This window comes from Bufo gargarizans, unplaced genomic scaffold (genome assembly GCF_014858855.1).
Source record: "Bufo gargarizans isolate SCDJY-AF-19 unplaced genomic scaffold, ASM1485885v1 original_scaffold_1694_pilon, whole genome shotgun sequence".
In the NCBI taxonomy this organism is placed as follows: Eukaryota; Metazoa; Chordata; class Amphibia; order Anura; family Bufonidae; genus Bufo; species Bufo gargarizans.
In genome coordinates, this window is record NW_025334470.1 from 23,834 (window position 1) to 43,366 (window position 19,533).

The 19,533-nt window shown below is 43.5% G+C and overlaps 1 protein-coding gene across 1 annotated transcript in view; it reads left to right on the forward strand.

Annotated features, from left to right (window-relative positions):
* The window catches only part of LOC122923533 (serine/threonine-protein kinase mTOR-like), a 240,185-nt gene that overhangs the window by 17,520 nt on the left and 203,132 nt on the right, over positions 1 to 19,533 (forward strand). The window contains exons 6-8 of the mRNA XM_044274360.1: positions 355 to 381; positions 5,755 to 5,841; positions 8,040 to 8,207. Of these exons, the coding sequence (XP_044130295.1) occupies positions 355 to 381; positions 5,755 to 5,841; positions 8,040 to 8,207 (282 nt within the window). The remainder of the gene's footprint in view (positions 1 to 354; positions 382 to 5,754; positions 5,842 to 8,039; positions 8,208 to 19,533) is intronic.

Genomic DNA, 19,533 nt, shown 5'->3' on the forward strand with positions numbered 1-19,533 from the left:
TTCATTGGGGGACACAGCTCCCGCCCGATTTTTTTTTTTTTTTTTTTTTGTTTAGTTGGTGTGATGGTTTCCATTGTGTGGTTTTTTCAGTTCTCCTTCTCCTACTGCTTTTGCAACGACTGAAGTCCTCCTGGAGGTGTCTGGGGGTATAGCCCGAGGAGGAGGAGCTTCGTTTTTGCATAGTGTCCCTCCTAGTAATACATCTAAGCTATACCTATGGTCTGTGTCCCCCAATGGAAAAGACGAGAAAAAGATTTTACAGGTGAGTTTCACAAAAATCTCCTTTTCACTTACATCAATCTAATGAGCGGTCCTTTTTTATCTCTTGTGCTTTGTCATTGGATTTTGGCCTAGAAGAGGACAGAACTGATGTCACCTCAGGTAAGTCACACATCAGATCTATCTTCAAGGAAGAAGGTGGCACCAATGGCTTGGAAGTGAATGTCCACCTTTGAACATTTTATTGTTTTAGTAATCTAAAAATTCAGTAATTTCTTAAAGTACCACAGTTAAATGTATCCCTTATCTGCTGGAAAGGACATAAGCATCTGATTGGTGGGGCCGTAACCATTGGGACCCCCACTGATGCAGAGAAAGGGGTATCCCTATTCCTACTGAATAGGTTATGGTCAAGTGTACATTCTGCGTACTGCTGCTACTCCATTCATTCTTTATGGGACTGCTAGAGATAGCCGAGCGCTCTACTTGGCTATTTCCAGCAGTCTCCTGGAGAGTGAACAGAGCAACATCTTGGTACATGCATTAGGACAATCATACTCATCCTGCTGATTGTGTTGGCATAGCAAACGTGCTACCAGGACAGTGGCTGTAATATACAGCAGCACCCCTCTCTAGTGGAGAAGATGAGAGGAACCTCTGATCTTCATCATTTACCTCTTAGATTGTCAGGGATATAAAGGAAATGCTTTATATTTAACCCCTTAAGGACTTAGGGCGTACCGGTACACCCCATTTCCTGAATCCTTAAAGGGAACCTGTCATCTGGATTTTGGGTAGAGAGCTGAGGACATGGGTTGCTAGATGGCTGCTAGCACATCCGCACTACCCAGTCCCCATAGCTTTGTGTGCTTTTATTGTGTAAAAAAAACTGATTTGATACATATGCAAATTAACCTGAGATGAGTCCTGTCCCTGACTCATCTCAGGTTAGTTTGCATACAGACGTGGACAAAATTGTTGGTACCCTTTGGTCAATGAAAGAAAAAGTCACAATGGTCACAGAAATAACTTTAATCTGACAAAAGTAATAATAAATTAAAATTCTATAAATGTTAACCAATGAAAGTCAGACATTGTTTTTCAACCATGCTTCAACAGAATTATGTAAAAAAATAAACTCATGAAACAGGCATGGACAAAAATGATGGTACCCCTAACTTAATATTTTGTTGCGCAACCTTTTGAGGCAATCACTGCAATCAAACGCTTCCTGTAACTGTCAATGAGACATCTGCACCTCTCAGCAGGTATTTTGGCCCACTCCTCATGAGCAAACTGCTCCAGTTGTGTCCGGTTTGAAGGGTGCCTTTTCCAGACTGCATGTTTCAGCTCCTTCCAAAGATGCTCAATAGGATTGAGGTCAGGGCTCATAGAAGGCCACTTTAGAATAGTCCAATTTTTTCCTCTTAGCCATTCTTGGGTGTTTTTAGCGGTGTGTTTTGGGTCATTGTCCTGTTGCAAGACCCATGACCTGCGACTGAGACCAAGCTTTCTGACACTGGCTAGTACATTTCTCTCTAGAATTCCTTGATAGTCTTGAGATTTCATTGTACCCTGCACAGATTCAAGACACCCTGTGCCAGACGCAGCAAAGCAGCCCCAGAACATAACAGAGCCTCCTCCATGTTTCACAGTAGGGACAGTGTTCTTTTCTTGATATGCTTCATTTTTTCGTCTGTGAACATACAGCTGATGTGCCTTGGCAAAAACTTCGATTTTTGTCTCATCTGTCCACAGGACATTCTCCCAGAAGCTTTGTGGCTTGTCAACATGTAGTTTGGCATATTCCAGTCTTGCTTTTTTATGATTCGTTTTCAACAATGGTGTCCTCCTTGGTCGTCTCCCATGTAGTCCACTTTGGCTCAAACAACGACGGATGGTGCGATCTGACACTGATGTTCCTTGAGCATGAAGTTCACCTTGAATCTCTTTAGAAGTCTTTCTAGGCTCTTTTGTTACCATTCGGATTATCCGTCTCTTAGATTTGTCATCAATTTTCCTCCTGCGGCCACGTCCAGGGAGGTTGGCTACAGTCCCATGGATCTTAAACTTATGAATAATATGTGCAACTGTACTCACAGGAACATCTAGTTGCTTGGAGATGGTCTTATAGCCTTTACCTTTAACATGCTTGTCTATAATTTTCTTTCTGATCTCTTGAGACAGCTCTTTCCTTTGCTTCCTCTGGTCCATGTCGAGTGTGGTACACACCATATCACCAAACAACACAGTGATTACCTGGAGCCATATATATAGGCCCAATGGCTGATTACAAGGTTGTAGACACCTGTGATGCTAATTAGTGGACACACCTTGAATTAACATGTCCCTTTGGTCACATTATGTTCTGTGTTTTCTAGGGGTACCATCATTTTTGTCCATGCCTGTTTCATGAGTTTATTTTTTTACATAATTCTGTTGAAGCATGGTTGAAAAACAATGTCTGACTTTCATTGGTTAACATTTATAGAATTTTAATTTATTATTACTTTTGTCAGATTAAAGTTATTTCTGTGACCATTGTGACTTTTTCTTTCATTGACCAAAGGGTACCAACAATTTTGTCCACGTCTGTATGTATCAAATCGTTTTTTTTTTTTACACAATAAAAGCACACAGAGCTATGGGGACTGGATATTGCGGATGTGCTAGCGGCCATGTAGCAACCCATGTCCTCAGGTCTATACACAAAATCCCAGTGACAGGCTCCCTTTAAGGACTCAAGGCGTACCGGTACGTTCTAAGTTTAAATAGTGATTGCGACGCCCCAGGGGTTAATCTGAACAGGATGCCGGCTGAAAGCCGGGGGGGGGGGGGGGGGGGGTTGTTGTGTGTGTGTCATGTGTCGGCAATCGCAGCAAACCGCAGGTCAATTCAGACCTGCGGTTTGCAGCGTTTTCTGCAGTTTCTGATCGGATCAGAAACTTTAGAGTGCCTAAAATAAAGATTTTGAACTGCACCCCTGCACGATTTTATGCCGGCGGGGGGGTTAGGGTTAGGGTTGGTGTACAGTGGTATGCCAGAGTGTCAGCACATTGCAATCTGTGCAGATGTCAGCCGTTTAACCCTTACGGACCGCGGCATGGAAAAGGTTAACTGTCAGGGTCAAGGGGCTCCCTCCCATCGGGGGGCTGCTGTGCCTTTGCAGCCCCCAGACAGGATGAGGTCACAGAGGGAGGGAGCCCCTGTCCTTACCCTTCCCCGTCTGCGCAGTTCTGGCCACTACTGAGCAGACGGGGAAGGTTCCCATGGCAACAGGATGCCTTCTCAGGCGTCCTGCTGTCCATGGTGCTGAACAGATCTATGCTAAAGGCATAGATCTGTTCAGACAAAGTGTAAGTAAAATACAGTACAGTACAATATATATTGTACTATACTGTATTATACAGACATCAGACCCACTGGATCTTCAAGAACCAAGTGGGTCTGGGTCAAAAAAATGTAAAAAAAAGTGGAAAAAGTTAAGATTTAAAAAAAAGAAACATTTATCACGGAATAAAAAATTAAAATAAATACACTACACATATTGGGTATCGCCACGTCCGTAACAACCTGATCTATAAAACGGTCATGCTACTTTCCCCGCACGGTGAACGCCATAAAAATAAAAACTGAGAAAATTGAAATTTTGCACACCTTACTTCCCCAAAAAGGTAATAAGTGATCAAAAAAGTCGCATGTACGCCAAAATAGTACCAATCAAACCGTCATCTCAACCCGCAAAAATCATACCCTACCCAAGATAATTGCCCAAAAACTGAAAAAAACTATGGCTCTTAGACTATGGAAACACTAGTGAAATCATTGTGTGAAACTTATCTAAATAAAAATAAAGTATACATATTGGGTATCGCCGCATCCGTATCGACTGGCTCTATAAAAATATCACATGACCTAACCCCTCAGGTGACCACCGTAAAAAATAAAAAAAATAAAAGCGGTGTAAAAAATGCTATTTTTTTGTCATCTTGCTTCACAAAAAGTGTAATGGCAAGCGATCAAAAAGTCATATGCACCCCAAACTAGTGTCAATCAAACAATCATCTCATCCCGCAAAAAATAAATCCCTACTCAAGATAATCGCCCAAAAACTGAAAAAATTATGGCTCTTACACTAAAACTTTTTTTGGTTTTAAAAATGAAGTCATTGTATAAAACGTACATAAATAAAAAAAATTGTATACATATTAGGTATCGCCGCGTCCGTGACAACCTGCTCTATAAAATTACCACATGAGCTAACCTGTCAGATGAATGTTGTAAATAACAAAAAAAACGTGCCAAAAAAGCTATTTCTTGTTACCTTGCCGCACAAAAAGTGTAATATAGAGCAACCAAAAATCATATGTACCCTAAACTAGTACCAAAACTACTGCCACCCTATTCCGTACTTTCTAAAATGGGGTCACGTTTTTGGAGTTTCTACTCTAGGGGTGCATCAGGGGGGCTTCAAATGGGACATGGTGTAAATAAACCAGTCCAGCAAAATCTGCCTTCCAAAAACCATATGGCGCACCTTTCACTCTACGCCCTGCCGTGTGCCCGTACAGCAGTTTTCGACCACATATGGGGTGTTTCTGTAAACTACAGAGTCAGGGCCATAAATAATGAGTTTTGTTTGGCTGTTAACCCTTGGCTGTTAATATCAGATCTTGTATTAAGTGATATGCATTTTCACTGAATGCTGCCGACATTGATGTAGTACACTATACGCCCGCAATAAGCGGGGTTTGGCTAAGTATCAAGCCAATTAATTTATATCAATACTATAGAAAACAAAAATATACGTTACCCAAGTTGTTTTGAACGATGCAGCAATCTTCCCATGGACTTACTTCGGCCTACATTAAAAATCCATTCAAAATAGTAAATATATGCCAACATTGCTCTTAAAGGCAATGAATACCCATTATAACTAGAATAAGTAAATAGAACTGTTTACTCTTCTGGAAAGGCATAACAAGGTACCGTTGTGAATAGCAGCCACGGCATCTGTGGTATTTGACAGAGGGAGTTTGGGGAGCCCTCTGCCAGCCTATCCACCTAACCCTAACCCTGCTGACCCAGACACAATTGCTAGGTGAAGATGGTTACCATGACAGCTGGGCATCTAACAAAGATCCCTATATCTGCTGTCAGAATGTGTGTATTAAGCCATGCCAGACGTGTGGCCTAATAGGTTGCCCCTCAGAATTACATTGGCTATTATCCTTCCGATAGGTCATCAATATCACAAAACTGAAAAACTTGTTTAAATTCTATGCCAGTGCTGGGGATCTGGAGCTTAGTGTTCGTAGAACAAAGCTGCTATTGCTATATAAAGAAATTTATGTTGAATCTGTTACAAAAATAAAATGTCTGATAATGGTGTACAATCACTGTTATTCACTAACGACTGGAACTCTCGGATATGTAATAATACAGCCGCTCTGCGTTCACAAAGTGCTGGCAAATTCATGATGTAAGTTGCGACCAGATGTGCACATTAATCTCCCTTTCCCATATTGTCTGCAGTTTATGTTCCACCAGCTGAGGATGTTGGTTTCCTTTGTGCGGAGCCACATGCGCCCCTACTTGGATGACATCTTTGGCTTGATAAGAGTGAGTATTTGCTTTATTAGCTCTATAGCGAGCACAATATCTGCACGATTTGGATGGTGTCATTTATTAAACAGTTACACTATGTTTCACGCTTAGGTCTGCATAAAATTCCCAGAAAAGACTCGAGGCAAAAAGAACACATGTACACATTGACAAACAAAGAAATAACATGCCTAGATAAAAAATTGCCATGCAGTTATGTCTGACAGATATGTAAATGATTACAGGTGTGCTCTGATTAGACACTGGGTCTTGCCACAAGAGGGTGTAAAAGTGCTTCCCCTGCTGGCCTCAGAGGCTACTTTTGGGTAGTGTACCTCTTGCTGAAAGGTCTTCAACTGCTAGACATGCCTCTAGACAGAACTTTTGCCCAATTGACAGACTTTGAGAGGGGGAGCATCATGGGACTGAAAGAAGCAGGATGGTCATTTTGACAAACTGCCTGCCATCTAGATGTTGGGAGCAGTGGTTATGAGGGCACACTCAAACAGGCTCCAGACAGACTAGAGAGGATTCTGCCGACAAGCACAAGCAGCTCCCATGGTTTTGTTGTCCACCATCCATACACAGGTGACTCCTTCATTACACACCTGTCTCTATTTGGACCATTTCCAGGCTCTTAGCAGACGGACATTTGGTGTCACGGTGCCAATTATGTGTCCTGCCATTAACAGCCAGCCACTGTCACCTTAATTTGCTGTGGTGTCAGGAAAAAGAAACCTGGACTGCTATGGACTGGAACTGTATTGTCTTTAGTGACTAATCCAGGTTCTGTTTTGGATCTAATGACAATTGGATTTGAGTATGGAGGCCTCAATCCTGCCCTTGCACTGCCCCAACTGCTGGTGTGATGATCTGGGGGGCCGTGGTATATGTCAGTCTGTCATCCCTAGTAGTGATACGAGGGACACTAACTTCTCAGCGATATGTGCAGAACCTCCTGCAGCCACGTATGTTACCTCTCACGGCAGGATAAGGCTCACTCACACACAGCAAGGGTTTCCCAGGAACATCTCCACCAGATTGCACACATGCTTGGCCTGTATGTTCACCAGATTTATTGCCAATTGAGCATTTAAGGACCAGCTGGGACACCATCTTTGGCAACCTACGAATGTGCTGCAGGATACCTTACAAAACCTGTATACCTCCATTCCCATCTGTATCTTGTGTCCAGGCTAGAGGTGGCCTTTCTTTTTACTCTGATACTGTAATCACTTACATAGTTCATTACCTTGACACATAGAACGTTCATCCTAGGTGTGGATACCCAGACTCTGTCTTTATCCTGCATTTTCTGGGGAATTTACAGTTAGTTGTGGTTTCCTTGTTTGGAAGGTGAAATCTCCTAAGTGCATAACTATTGTGTTCCTTATGTAGGGGTCTATTTGGTGGGCAGGATAGAGAAATGAAAGACCTTTTATGAAGAGCAGCTCCTCTTGTCCGTGGCCTGTGAATGGTATTGCACTTCAGCCCTGTTTACTAGGGGCTATTCTGATAGATGACAGGGGTATTTTCGTTTTATAAAGTGCTGCTATATCACTACAGTACGCCATCAGACAGTATCAGTCTGATTTATGTGAATGAAGAGGCTCAGTGCTGCCTCCCCTCCTGTATTTTTTACACAGCGGCTCTCACGGTCACCTCACTTTTGCACATTTGTATGGCTGGCATTTGATGCAGCTTTAGCGCTGTGGCCACAGGGCTGTTCAAGAGGTTTTATCCGGACTGATCATAAAGTGATGGTGTATCCTAGCGATATGCCATCACTTTATAAGATGACAGATGCCACTTTAAAGTGCGCCACAAATGTATCCCTACAGCGCCACCTGCTGTTTGTTCTTTTCCTTTTTCCTCTGTCCATGTCAGTAGTGTCTTCTTCACACTTGCTCAGTTCCATCCCTGAGAGCTGTCAGCAGCCATATCTACTGTTAGAAGTTGTGACAGAGAAAGGACACGTCCCTGAGATGTCAGCTTGATATAAATCTGGCAGAGCAGTTTGAGCAATGAATAGGGGGAACTCTGGACCCATGTGCAGTACATGATTAGCTCTAGCTTGGTCACTTATTTTTGCATAAATCTTGTGAGAACCCCTTTAAGGAATATCAGTTCATACAGTATTCTACACTAGTATGTCTCCAGAGGTAGCCTGCACTATAAAGTTGTATGGTCGTTGGTCTCTCATTTTATTCTTGCAGGATTACTGGACAATGGATAATCCCATTCAGAGCACCATTATTCTGCTCATCGAGCAGATTGTACTAGCACTAGAAGGAGACTTCAAGCTTTATCTGCCTTCACTCATCCCTCATATGCTGCAAGTTTTTAAGCACGACAGTAGCGATGGACGCTCTGTGACCATTAAGGTAAGAGGTGTATTCATTTACCTGTTAACCCCTTAAGGACTTAGGACGTATCGGTACGGCATGGTTCCCGAGTCCTTAAGGACCCATGACGTACCGGTACGTCATGAGTTTAAAATAAGATTGCGGCGCCCCGGGGGTTAATCCGAACGGGATTTCGGCTGAAATCATTCAGCCGGCATCCTGTCACAACGCCGAGGGGGGTCATGTGACCCCCCCGTATCGGCGATCGCAGCAAACCGCAGGTCAATTCAGACCTGCGGTTTGCTGCGCTTTTAGCCGATTCTGATCCCCGCGGTCTCTGACCGCGGGGATCAAACGTTAAAATGCCAGAAATTAAGTTTTTATTAACCCCCCCTGCACCCCTGAATGATATTATGTGGGCGGGTGGTGCAGGGGGGGTGTCGCAGGCGGTGCGGGAGGTGCGGGAGGCGGGCGGTGCGGGAGGCGGGATCACGATCCCCCGCCCGCCTCCCCTTGAATAATCGTTGGCTTCTAGTGGGTATACCAGGGTGCCAGCACATTGCTGGCACCCTGGTATAAACGGCTGACATCGGTGATGCGATGTCAGCCGTTTAACCCTTTCCATACAGCGGTCCGTACGGACCGCTGTATGGAAAAGGTTAACAGGTCAGGGAGCTCCCTCCCTCTCCCATCGGGGGCTGCTGTGCCTTTGCAGCCCCCCGATGGGAGAGGGAGAGAGCTCCCAGGCAGCCCCCCAAGCCCCGTCCTTACCCTTCCCCGTCTGCGAAGTTCTGAACACTACTGAGCAGACGGGGAAGGTTCCCATGGCAACAGGACGCCTTCTCAGGCATCCTGCTGTCCATGGTGCTGAACAGATCTGTGCTGAAAGCAGAGATCTGTTCAGACAAAGTGGTAAGTAAAATACAGTACAGTACAATATATATTGTACAGTACTGTATTATACAGACATCAGACCCACTGGATCTTCAAGAACCAAGTGGGTCTGGGTCAAAAAAAATGTAAAAAAAAAGTGAAAAAAGTTAAGATAAAAAAAAAACATTTATCACTGAATAAAAATAAAAAAAATAAAATACACTACACATATTAGGTATCGCCGCGTCCGTAACGACCTGATCTATAAAACGGTCATGTTACTTTCCCCGCACGGTGAACGCCATAAAAAAAAAAAAAAAAAAACTATGAGAAAATTGAAATTTTGCCCACCTTACTTCCCAAAAAAGGTAATAAAAGTGATCAAAAAAGTCGCATTTACGCCAAAATAGTACCAATCAAACCGTCATCTCATCCCGCAAAAATCATACCCTACCCAAGATAATCGCCCAAAAACTGAAAAAACTATGGCTCTTAGACTATGGAAACACTAAAACATGATTTTTTTTGTTTCAAAAATGAAATCATTGTGTAAAACTTAAAAAAAAAAAAAAAAGTATACATATTAGGTATCGACGCGTCCGTATCGACCAGCTCTATAAAAATATCACATGACCTAACCCCTCAGATGACCACCGTAAAAAAATAAAAATAAAAACGGTGTAAAAAAAGCCATTTTTTGCCATCTTACATCACAAAAAGTGTAATAGCAAGCGATCAAAAAGTCATATGCACCCCAAAATAGTGTCAATCAAACCGTCATCTCATCCCGCAAAAAATGAGACCCTACTTAAGATAATTGCCCAAAAACTGAAAAAACTATGGCTCTTAGACTATGGAGACACTAAAACATTTTTTTGTTTTAAAAATGAAATCATTGTGTAAAACTTACATAAATAAAAAAAATTGTATACATATTAGGTATCGCCACGTCCGTGACAACCTGCTCTATAAAAATACCACATGATCTAACCTGTCAGATGAATTTTGTAAATAACAAAAAATAAAAAGGTGCCAAAAAATCTATTTCTTGTTACCTTGCCGCACAAAAAAGTGTAATATAGAGCAACCAAAAATCATATGTACCCTAAACTAGTACCAACAAAACTGCCACCCTATCCCGTAGTTTCTAAAATGGGGTCACTTTTATGGAGTTTCTACTCTAGGGGTGCATCAGGGGGGCTTCAAATGGGACATGGTGTCAAAAAACCAGTCCAGCAAAATCTGCCTTCCAAAAACCGTATGGCATTCCTTTCCTTCTGCGCCCTGCCGTGTGCCCGTACAGCGGTTTACGACCACATATGGGGTGTTTCTGTAAACTACAGAATCAGGGCCATAAATAATGAGTTTTTTTTGGCTGTTAACCCTTGCTTTGTAACTGGAAAAAAAATATTAAAATGGAAAATCTGCCAAAAAAGTGAAATTTTGAAATTGTATCTCTATTTTCCATTAAATCTTGTGCAACACCTAAAGGGTTAACAAAGTTTGTAAAATCAGTTTTGAATACCTTGAGGGGTGTAGTTTCTTAGATGGGGTCACTTTTATGGAGTTTCTACTCTAGGGGTGCATCAGGGGGGCTTCAAATGGGACATGGTGTCAAAAAACCAGTCCAGCAAAATCTGCCTTCCAAAAACCGTATGGCATTCCTTTCCTTCTGCGCCCTGCCGTGTGCCCGTACAGCGGTTTACGACCACATATGGGGTGTTTCTGTAAACTACAGAATCAGGGCCATAAATAATGAGTTTTTTTGGCTGTTAACCCTTGCTTTGTAACTGGGAAAAAAATATTAAAATGGAAAATCTGCCCAAAAAGTGAAATTTTGAAATTGTATCTCTCTTTTCCATTAAATCTTGTGCAACACCTAAAGGGTTAACAAAGTTTGTAAAATCAGTTTTGAATACCTTGAGGGGTGTAGTTTCTTAGATGGGGTCACTTTTATGGAGTTTCTACTCTAGGGGTGCATCAGGGGGCTTCAAATGGGACATGGTGTCAAAAAACCAGTCCAGCAAAATCTGCCTTCCAAAAACCATACGGCGCACCTTTCCCTCTACGCCCTACTGTGTGCCCGTACAGTAGTTTACGGCCACATATGGGGTGTTTCTGTAAACGGCAGAGTCAGGGCAATAAAGATAAAGTCTTGTTTGACTGTTAACCCTTGCTTTGTTAGTAGAAAAAATGGGTTAAAATGGAAAATTAGGCAAAAAAATGAAATTCTCAAATTTCATCCCCATTTGCCAATAACTCTTGTGCAACACCTAAAGGGTTAACGAAGTTTGTAAAATCAGTTTTGAATACCTTGAGGGGTGTAGTTTATAGAATGGGGTCATTTTTGGGCAGTTTCTATTATGTAAGCCTCGCAAAGTGACTTCAGACCTGTAGTGGTCCCTAAAAATTGGGTTTTTGTAAATTTCTGAAAAATTTCAAGATTTGCTTCTAAACTTCTAAGCCTTGTAACATCCCCAAAAAATAAAATATCATTCCCAAAATGCTGCAAACATGAAGTAGACATATGGGGAATGTAAAGTCATCAACATTTTTGGGGGTATTGCTATGTATTACAGAAGTAGAGAAACTGAAACTTTGAAATTTGCAAATTTTTCAAAATTTTTGGTAAATATGGTATTTTTTTATCCAAAAAAATTAACTTTTTTGACCCAATTTTTGCAGTGTCATGAAGTACAATATGTGACGAAAAAACAATCTCAGAACGGCCTGGATAAGTCAAAGCGTTTTAAAGTTATCAGCACTTAAAGTGACACTGGTCAGATTTGCAAAAAATGGCCAAGTCCTTAAGGTGAAATAGGGCTGAGTCCTTAAGGGGTTAAAGACGTTTTCTCAGAACCTTCAAAACTAGGTCCCAGCAGTGTTTGGACTTTCCACACTGGGCAACTTATTTACCCGCCTCCGGACCGCCTAACGCAGGATCGCGGTCCGGAGGCGGCAGCTGCAGGCAGAGTCACGCAGTAATGCATCATCTGGCTGGCAGGCTGCTGATTTTTAAAAAATCCAATCAGACGCCAGTTAACACATTATATTAGTAAATATAATGTGTTAAATGGCTTCCCTGCTCCTCTGCTGGTCCTTTTGGTTGGTTGGTTCCAGCAGAGGAGCAGGCATCAGTGAGTAGCACCAAACACCACACACTTAGCCCCAGATCACCCCCTGAACCCCTATTAACCCTTTGATCGCCCCTGTCAATGACCTAGTGAAAGGAAAAAAGTGATCAGTGTAAACTGTCACTTTTTTTTTTCCCACTGGTATTGACTGTTAGGTTTTAGGATAGTTTAGGCCCCTTGGTTAGGTAGTTTAGCGATCAGTTAGCGCCCAGCCCACCGCACCGCAGTCACTGATTCGCTGATTAGCGTATCGCTCATCAGCATTTGTACTTTTATAGTATCTGGAAGTGATCAAAACTGATCAGTCAGATCTATAATAGTATTAGTGTCACCTTAGTTTTTTTTTTTTATCACTGCACAATAACTTTACAAGCGAAATCAGTTTTGATATTTTTTATCAACCGCAGCGGCCTCCGGTACTTCGCTAGCCTCCCATTTGTAGGACAGGCTTGCTTTTTTTCTTGGGTAGTCTCAGGGAATACCCCTAAATTTAGTTGCCCAAATGTCAAACAAGGGGTATTCTTCTGAAGAGGCCTACAGTCTTCTGACCCAGTCGGATGAGGAATGGGAACCCTCATCTGATGAATCTAGCGGGTCAGAATATGAACCTGTAGAAAGCAGTGGCACTCTGACCAAAAGTTCGGACGAGGAGGTTGGGGTCCCTGATACCACCAGGCGTACCCGGCCCCGTGTCCCTAGACCACAGGTTGCGCAGGATCCGCTTCAAGGGCAGCAGAGTGGGGCTGGCACTGTCGGATTACGTGGTGAGGCATACACCAGCAGCGCAGCCCATCCTGGACCTAGTACCAGCACTGCCATACAACATGGTGAAGTGGCGAGCACCAGAAGGGCAGTTTGAAGCTGGTACGGTGGCACGTGCAGTAGTTACCCCGTCGCAGCCACCGCACAGACAGGCCCGTAGACCCCCTAGAATCCCAGAGGTGCAGGCAAACCCTGATTGGCAGTCCCCAACTTCAGCCGCACCTGTAGTTTTCCCTTTCACCGCCCAGTCTGGAGTTCGGGTTGAGACAGCTCAGATCGGTTCGGCCCTGGGATTTTTTTGAGCTGTTCTTGACTGCGGAGCTCTTGGACATAGTCGTGGCAGAAAAAAAAACGGTATGCCACACAATTTATAACCGCCAACCCGGGAAGCTATTATGCCCAGCCTTTCCGGTGGAAACCAGTCCAAGTTTCCGAAATTAAAACTTTTCTGGGCCTTCTCCTCAACATGGGTCTAACCAAAAAGCATGAATTGCGGTCATATTGGTCCACGAACCCAATTCATCAAATGCCCATGTTCTCTGCTGCTATGTCCAGGACACGTTTTGAGGCCATCCTGCGTTTCCTGCACTTTAGTGATAACACCACCTCCCGTCCCAGAGGCCACCCAGCTTTTGACCGGCTCCACAAAATTCGGCCCCTCATAGACCACTTCAACCAGAAATTTGCAGATTTGTATACCCCAGAGCAAAACATCTGCGTAGACGAGTCCCTGATACATTTTACCGGGCGCCTTGGCGTCAAACAATACATCCCAAGCAAGCGTGCCCGGTATGGGGTCAAATTGTATAAGCTCTGTGAAAGGGCCACAGACTATACCCACAAATTTCGGATCTATGAGGGAAAAGATCAGACCCTGGAGCCGATCGGTTGCCCTGACTACCTGCGGAGCAGTGGGAAGACAGTCTGGGACTTGGTGTCACCCTTATTTGGCAAGGGGTACCATCTTTATGTGGACAATTTCTACACAAGTGTGGCCCTCTTCAGGCATTTGTTCCTAGAACAGATTGGCTGCTGTGGCACCACGCGAACTGGTCGCGCGGGCTTCCCCCAACGGCTCGTTACCACCCGTCTTGCAAGGGGGGGAGAGGGCTGCCTTGTGTAACGAAGAACTACTCGCGGTGAAATGGAGAGACAAGCGTGACGTTTACATGCTCTGCTCCTTTCACGCAGACACGACAATCCAAATTGAGCGAGCAACCAGAGTCATTGAAAAGCCCCTCTCAGTCCACGACTATAACCTTCACATGGGAGGGGTGGACTTCAATGACCAGATGTTGTCTCCGTATTTAGTGTCCCGCCGCACCAGACGCTGGTATAAGAAGGTGTCTGTATATTTAATTCAATTGGCTCTGTACAATAGTTTTGTTCTCTACAGTAAGGCTGGGAGAACAGGATCTTTCCACAAATTTCAGGAAGAGATCATCGAGAACCTCCTGCACCCAGGAGGTTCCGTGGCCCAATCCACCAGTGTAGTTAGCCGTCTACACGAGCGACATTTCCCCAATGTCGTTCCTGGTACCTCAACCCAACCATCACCCCGAAAAAGATGTCGTGTCTGTAGCAGGAGTGGAATAAGGCTGGGTTCACACCTGAGCGTTTTACAGCGCGTTCCTACGCGCTGTAAAACGCTCAACAAGGAGAAACCAATGATTCCCTATGGGAATGGTTCACACTTGGGCGTTTTACAGCGCGTACGATCGCGCTGTAAAACCCCCGACGCTCCAAAAAGTACATGAGCGACTTTTGGGGCGTTTGTGGCCATAGGACACTGTAGTGAATCACACAAACGCGCGTCAAACGCGCGTTTACTATTACAAAAACGCGCATAAAAATGCGCGTCAAAAACGCACGTAAAACGCGCGTTTGCGCAACGCTCAAGTGTGAACCCAGCCTAAGGCGTGACACCCGCTATTTCTGTCCTGACTGCCCTGACCACCCTTCCCTATGCTTAGGAGAGTGTTTCCGGAAGTACCACACACAGGTACACCTAGCATAGGGATCACATCTCACCAGGACAGGCACACAGGGCTATTAGGGCCCATTCACACACAGCTGCTGCAAACCTCTACTTTCACCTGGGATAAAGTGTATAATCCACTTCACCACATCTTTGGGCGATCTGCGCTTTGCACATTGTCCCATGGGGAAGGAGAGGTTTGTCCTCTAAAGGTAAAAAAAAAAAAAAAAAACACCAGTAAGCAAAAAAGTTTACGTTAAGTTCCAAAAGTTAAATAAAGTTTATATGTTCTGTTCAAAAGTTATTATAAAGTTAATAAAATTTATTGCGTTGCGGCCTGGTTTTTTCTTTTGTTTGTTTTACCTTCCAGGTGGACCAACCGATCGACTAGCTGCAGCACTGATGTGCATTCTGACAGAAGCATTGCGCTGCTGTCAGATTACACGCAAGTTGGTGTATGCGGCGCTGCAAGATGAGATTTCTCCTCTGCAGTAACAGATACGTTTACCAAGGCATACGAGCTGAGGAGGTGGCGGTGTTCATATGCTTTGGCAAACACTTTGTATATAAAAAAATAAAATAAAAAAATCCCGGCAATGATTTATTCATCCACATCGATTGATGTGAATGGAGAAATCGGGTTTGCTAGGGCATACGAGCTAAGTGGGTATGGATGTTGGGCGGCGCTCCTATGTCCTGGCAGACGCCTTTCCCCTACTTTTTTTTTTTGGTCAGATTTTTTCATCCACATTGATCGATGCGAATGAAGAAATCTGTGCCGTTCATTTTTTCTTTCAGCCCAGAGGCTGAACGAAAAAAAAATATCTCATTACCCGTATGCTCAATATAAGGAGAATGGCAGAAACTCCTAATGCTGGCCATAAATGTAATGATTGCGGAGACCCTCAAATGCCAGGGCAGTACAAACACCCCACAAATGACCCCATTTTGGAAAGAAGACACCCCAAGGTATTCGCTGAGGGGCATATTGAGTCCATGAAAGATTGAAATTTTTTGTCCCAAGTTAGCAGAAAGGGAGACTTTGTGAGAAAAAACAAAAAAAATCAATTTCCGCTAACTTATGCCCCAACATTTTTTCTATGAACTCGCCAGGCCCCTCATTGAATACCTTGGGGTGTCTTCTTTCCAAAGTGGGGTCACATGTGGGTATTTATACTGCCCTGGCTTTTTAGGGGCCCTAAAGCGTGAGAAGAAGTCTGGGATCCAAATGTCTAAAAATGCCCTCCTAAAAGGAATCTGGGCCCCTTTGCGCATCTAGGCTGCAAAAAAGTGTCACACATGTGGTATCGCCTTAGGCTACTTTCACACTAGCGTCAGGCGGATCCGCCTTAAACGGATCCGTCTGAAGGATTTCACAGACGGTTACAAACGGTGATACTTTGAGCGGATCCGATTGAACGGATCCGCTCGTAAAATGGCTCCGTCTATTGCGTCTGCATCCGTTTAGGCATGCGCTCAGCGGATCCGTTTGCCTAATAAAGGTGCCTCCTAAATGTCCTCCCAATCAAAAAAAAAAAACTATTCATGGTCATTTGTAGGTGTGGCTCAGTAGTCCCACTGTAGGTACACCTCTAGTCATTGTAGGTGTGCCTCACAAAGTCCTCCCACTTAGTATTAGAACCTGGTACACCTCAATTCAGATTCATAGCCTATTGGGATCATGTTGCCTGCACACTTGCGTCTCCGGCTGCGTTTTCAAATTCTTAAAGCTAGATGGATGAGACGAGACACTGAAAGAAGAAGACGTCGTTATTGGATACACCCGATAAGTTCCAGAAGGATGACCAGAGGTGTTTTTTCAGTACTTTATTTGGAATTGCGTGCAAATCCAGAAAAATTTTACAATTATATGCGCATGACGGTTGAGAGTTATGACCAGCTACTGCAGCGCATTTCTTCAACCATCGAAAGGCAAGATACCAGAATGAGAAGGCCCATTTCACCATCAGAGAGGTTAATGGTGACAATAAGGTAAAAAAAATTCGAAAAAAAACATTTTATATATTTTTTTATATTTGTATATATATATATGTTTTTAAATATATATAATTTTTTGTTTGTGTTTAGGTATCTTGCTACTGGAGAAACCCTAACGTCATTGCATTACCAATATCGTATTGGAATCTCCACACTCTGTGAAATAGTAAAGGATACTTGCCGTGCATTGTGGGCGACAATGCATGAAGACTATATCCCGCATCCAACAACTGAACGATGGATTCAAATAGCGGACAAGTTCATGCAAACCTGCCAATTTCCAAATTGTCTAGGAGCCGTAGATGGAAAACATATACGTATTGTTAAGCCTTCAAAAAGTGGATCAGAATATTTTAATTATAAAAAATATTTCTCAATAATTTTAATGGCAATTGCAGATGCTGAATATCGATTTGTTGCTGTGGATATCGGAGCATACGGACGGACCAATGACTCCATGGCATTCAAAACCTCCGCTATGGGGCGCCGGCTCTATTCAAAACAATTTGGATTACCGCCTGCAAGACCGTTGCCAGGGACAGATGGACCTCCCATGCCATTTGTTGTGGTAGGGGACGAAGCCTTCCAAATGTGTGAAAATCTTTTAAAGCCATACTCCAGCCGTGATTTAAATTCCACCAAACGGATTTTCAATTATAGACTCACAAGAGCTAGAAGACTGGTGGAGTGCGCCTTTGGGATACTTGTCGCAAAATGGCGTGTTCTAAACAAGGCAATTAACCTAAAAGTAGAAACTATTGATCATGTTGTTAAGGCTTGTGTGGTGTTACATAACTATCTATTATCTGAGGAACCACTGCGTCTGGACCCTCAAGATGTAGATTGTACACTGACCAGGATGCAAAATGTGTCATCTCGATCTACCGTCGCAATTTCTAGAATGAGGGACGGTTTTGCCAATTATTTTGTCTCCGAAGCAGGTAGCGTGCCCTGGCAAAATAATGTTTTGTAAATGTTGTTATGGTTAATCATTGTAAAAATAAAAATAAAAATTATCACTACTATTGTAATGTTTTTTTTTTCTTTCCCTAAAGAGGTCTAGTCATTATGGATAAAGACATAGTGTTTTTATCCAAATGACCTTTTTTTGGTGTGGTTCCATTTCATGGGTTGAAGTCTTCGACTGGGCTCTGTTCACTAATTGCCTCTGAACCCAGGTCAAAGACTACAACATTATGTTAGTTTCCTGTCCCCTGTGGTAATGACAATACCGCATCATCTTTGCTAATTATAAAAATTAAATAATTTAGGCTCTGTAGTATTCTACAGTTGGTGATGATGATCCAATAGTATCGTTAGTTCCACAAGGGCTCATGTGGAGAACAAGATTGGCTCATGAAAAAACTATGTTCATTTGCCAATCAGCTATAACAGTATTTCACAACCAGCGTGCCTACTGCTGTTGCTACACTACAACTCCCAGCATGACAGCACAGCCTTTGGCTGTGCAGGCATGCTTTGATTTGCAGTTTTGCAATACCTGGAGGCACACTGTTATAAGAGCTAGAATCTGCTAAATAATCAGCTTTTTGAAACCAAGTTATTTATTACACTCTAGCAGTCATGATCACTACAGGTGTAGACAAAATAATTTTTCTTATAACAAAAATATAAATACCAAAATTGCAAGACTTTACTTTACCCACACCGGTAGTGAACATTTTTTACTAAAAACAATAACAACAGACAAAGTTTATTCAGAAAAATAATGATTTTATTTAATTTAATTTTTTAAATAATAATTTAATTTATTTTTTTAAGCAAAACAAAATTTTTTTAGAACTTGGTAAAACGTTTAGGGGAGGTGTAGCGTTGGGGAGTGGACCGTCCTGGAACAGCGGCAGAAGCCCCCCTGTCTTCAGATGAGGACTGAAAATGATGCGCCGTGGGAAAGGATGCAGGATTTCTGGGGGTGTGGTGAGTGGAAGGGTCGGGAGTTGATTGTTCCCGAGCATGGGACAAAGAATGAGTGGGGAAAGAAGTAGGAGCATGATAGCGAGGAGGAGAGGGAGTTGCAGAAAAAGAAGGTAGATTGTACCCATGCTCGGGGGGTTGGGAAAGGGAAGGATGATGTGAATGGGAAGGTAGACTTTGAGTGTGTTGATACACATGGGTTGGGGGGTAGGTAGTGGGTGGGGGGTAGGTAGTGGGTGGGGGGTAGGTAGTGGGTGGGGGGTAGGTAGTGGGTGGGGGGCGGTGCAGGATTTCCCACGACGCATTCTCCATCATAATACGGAACTCATGCACCTGCTCAGGATTCATTTGGTCCATCCGGGGGACCATGGTTTGCAGGAAATGTTCGTGTTGGGAGAGTTGACGTGCCGACTCCGCCCCCTCCCCTCGGCGTGCCAAGTCTTCCACAACTCGACGCATGTCTTCTGCGAAACCTTCCAGAGCATCAGAAACGATCTCTACAAGGTCCCCATAGTCTTCCCGACGGCTCCTACCTGGTCTCCTGCGATTCAACGTAGCTCTCACATTTTCTCGCCATCTTGAGAGCGTACGTTGAAAAGAGGGACCAGGTAGGGGACCAGGATTGACCCGAACAGGTGAATGAGGGACAGGAGGGCTGGTGGTGGCGGCCGGTCCTGGGTCCGCT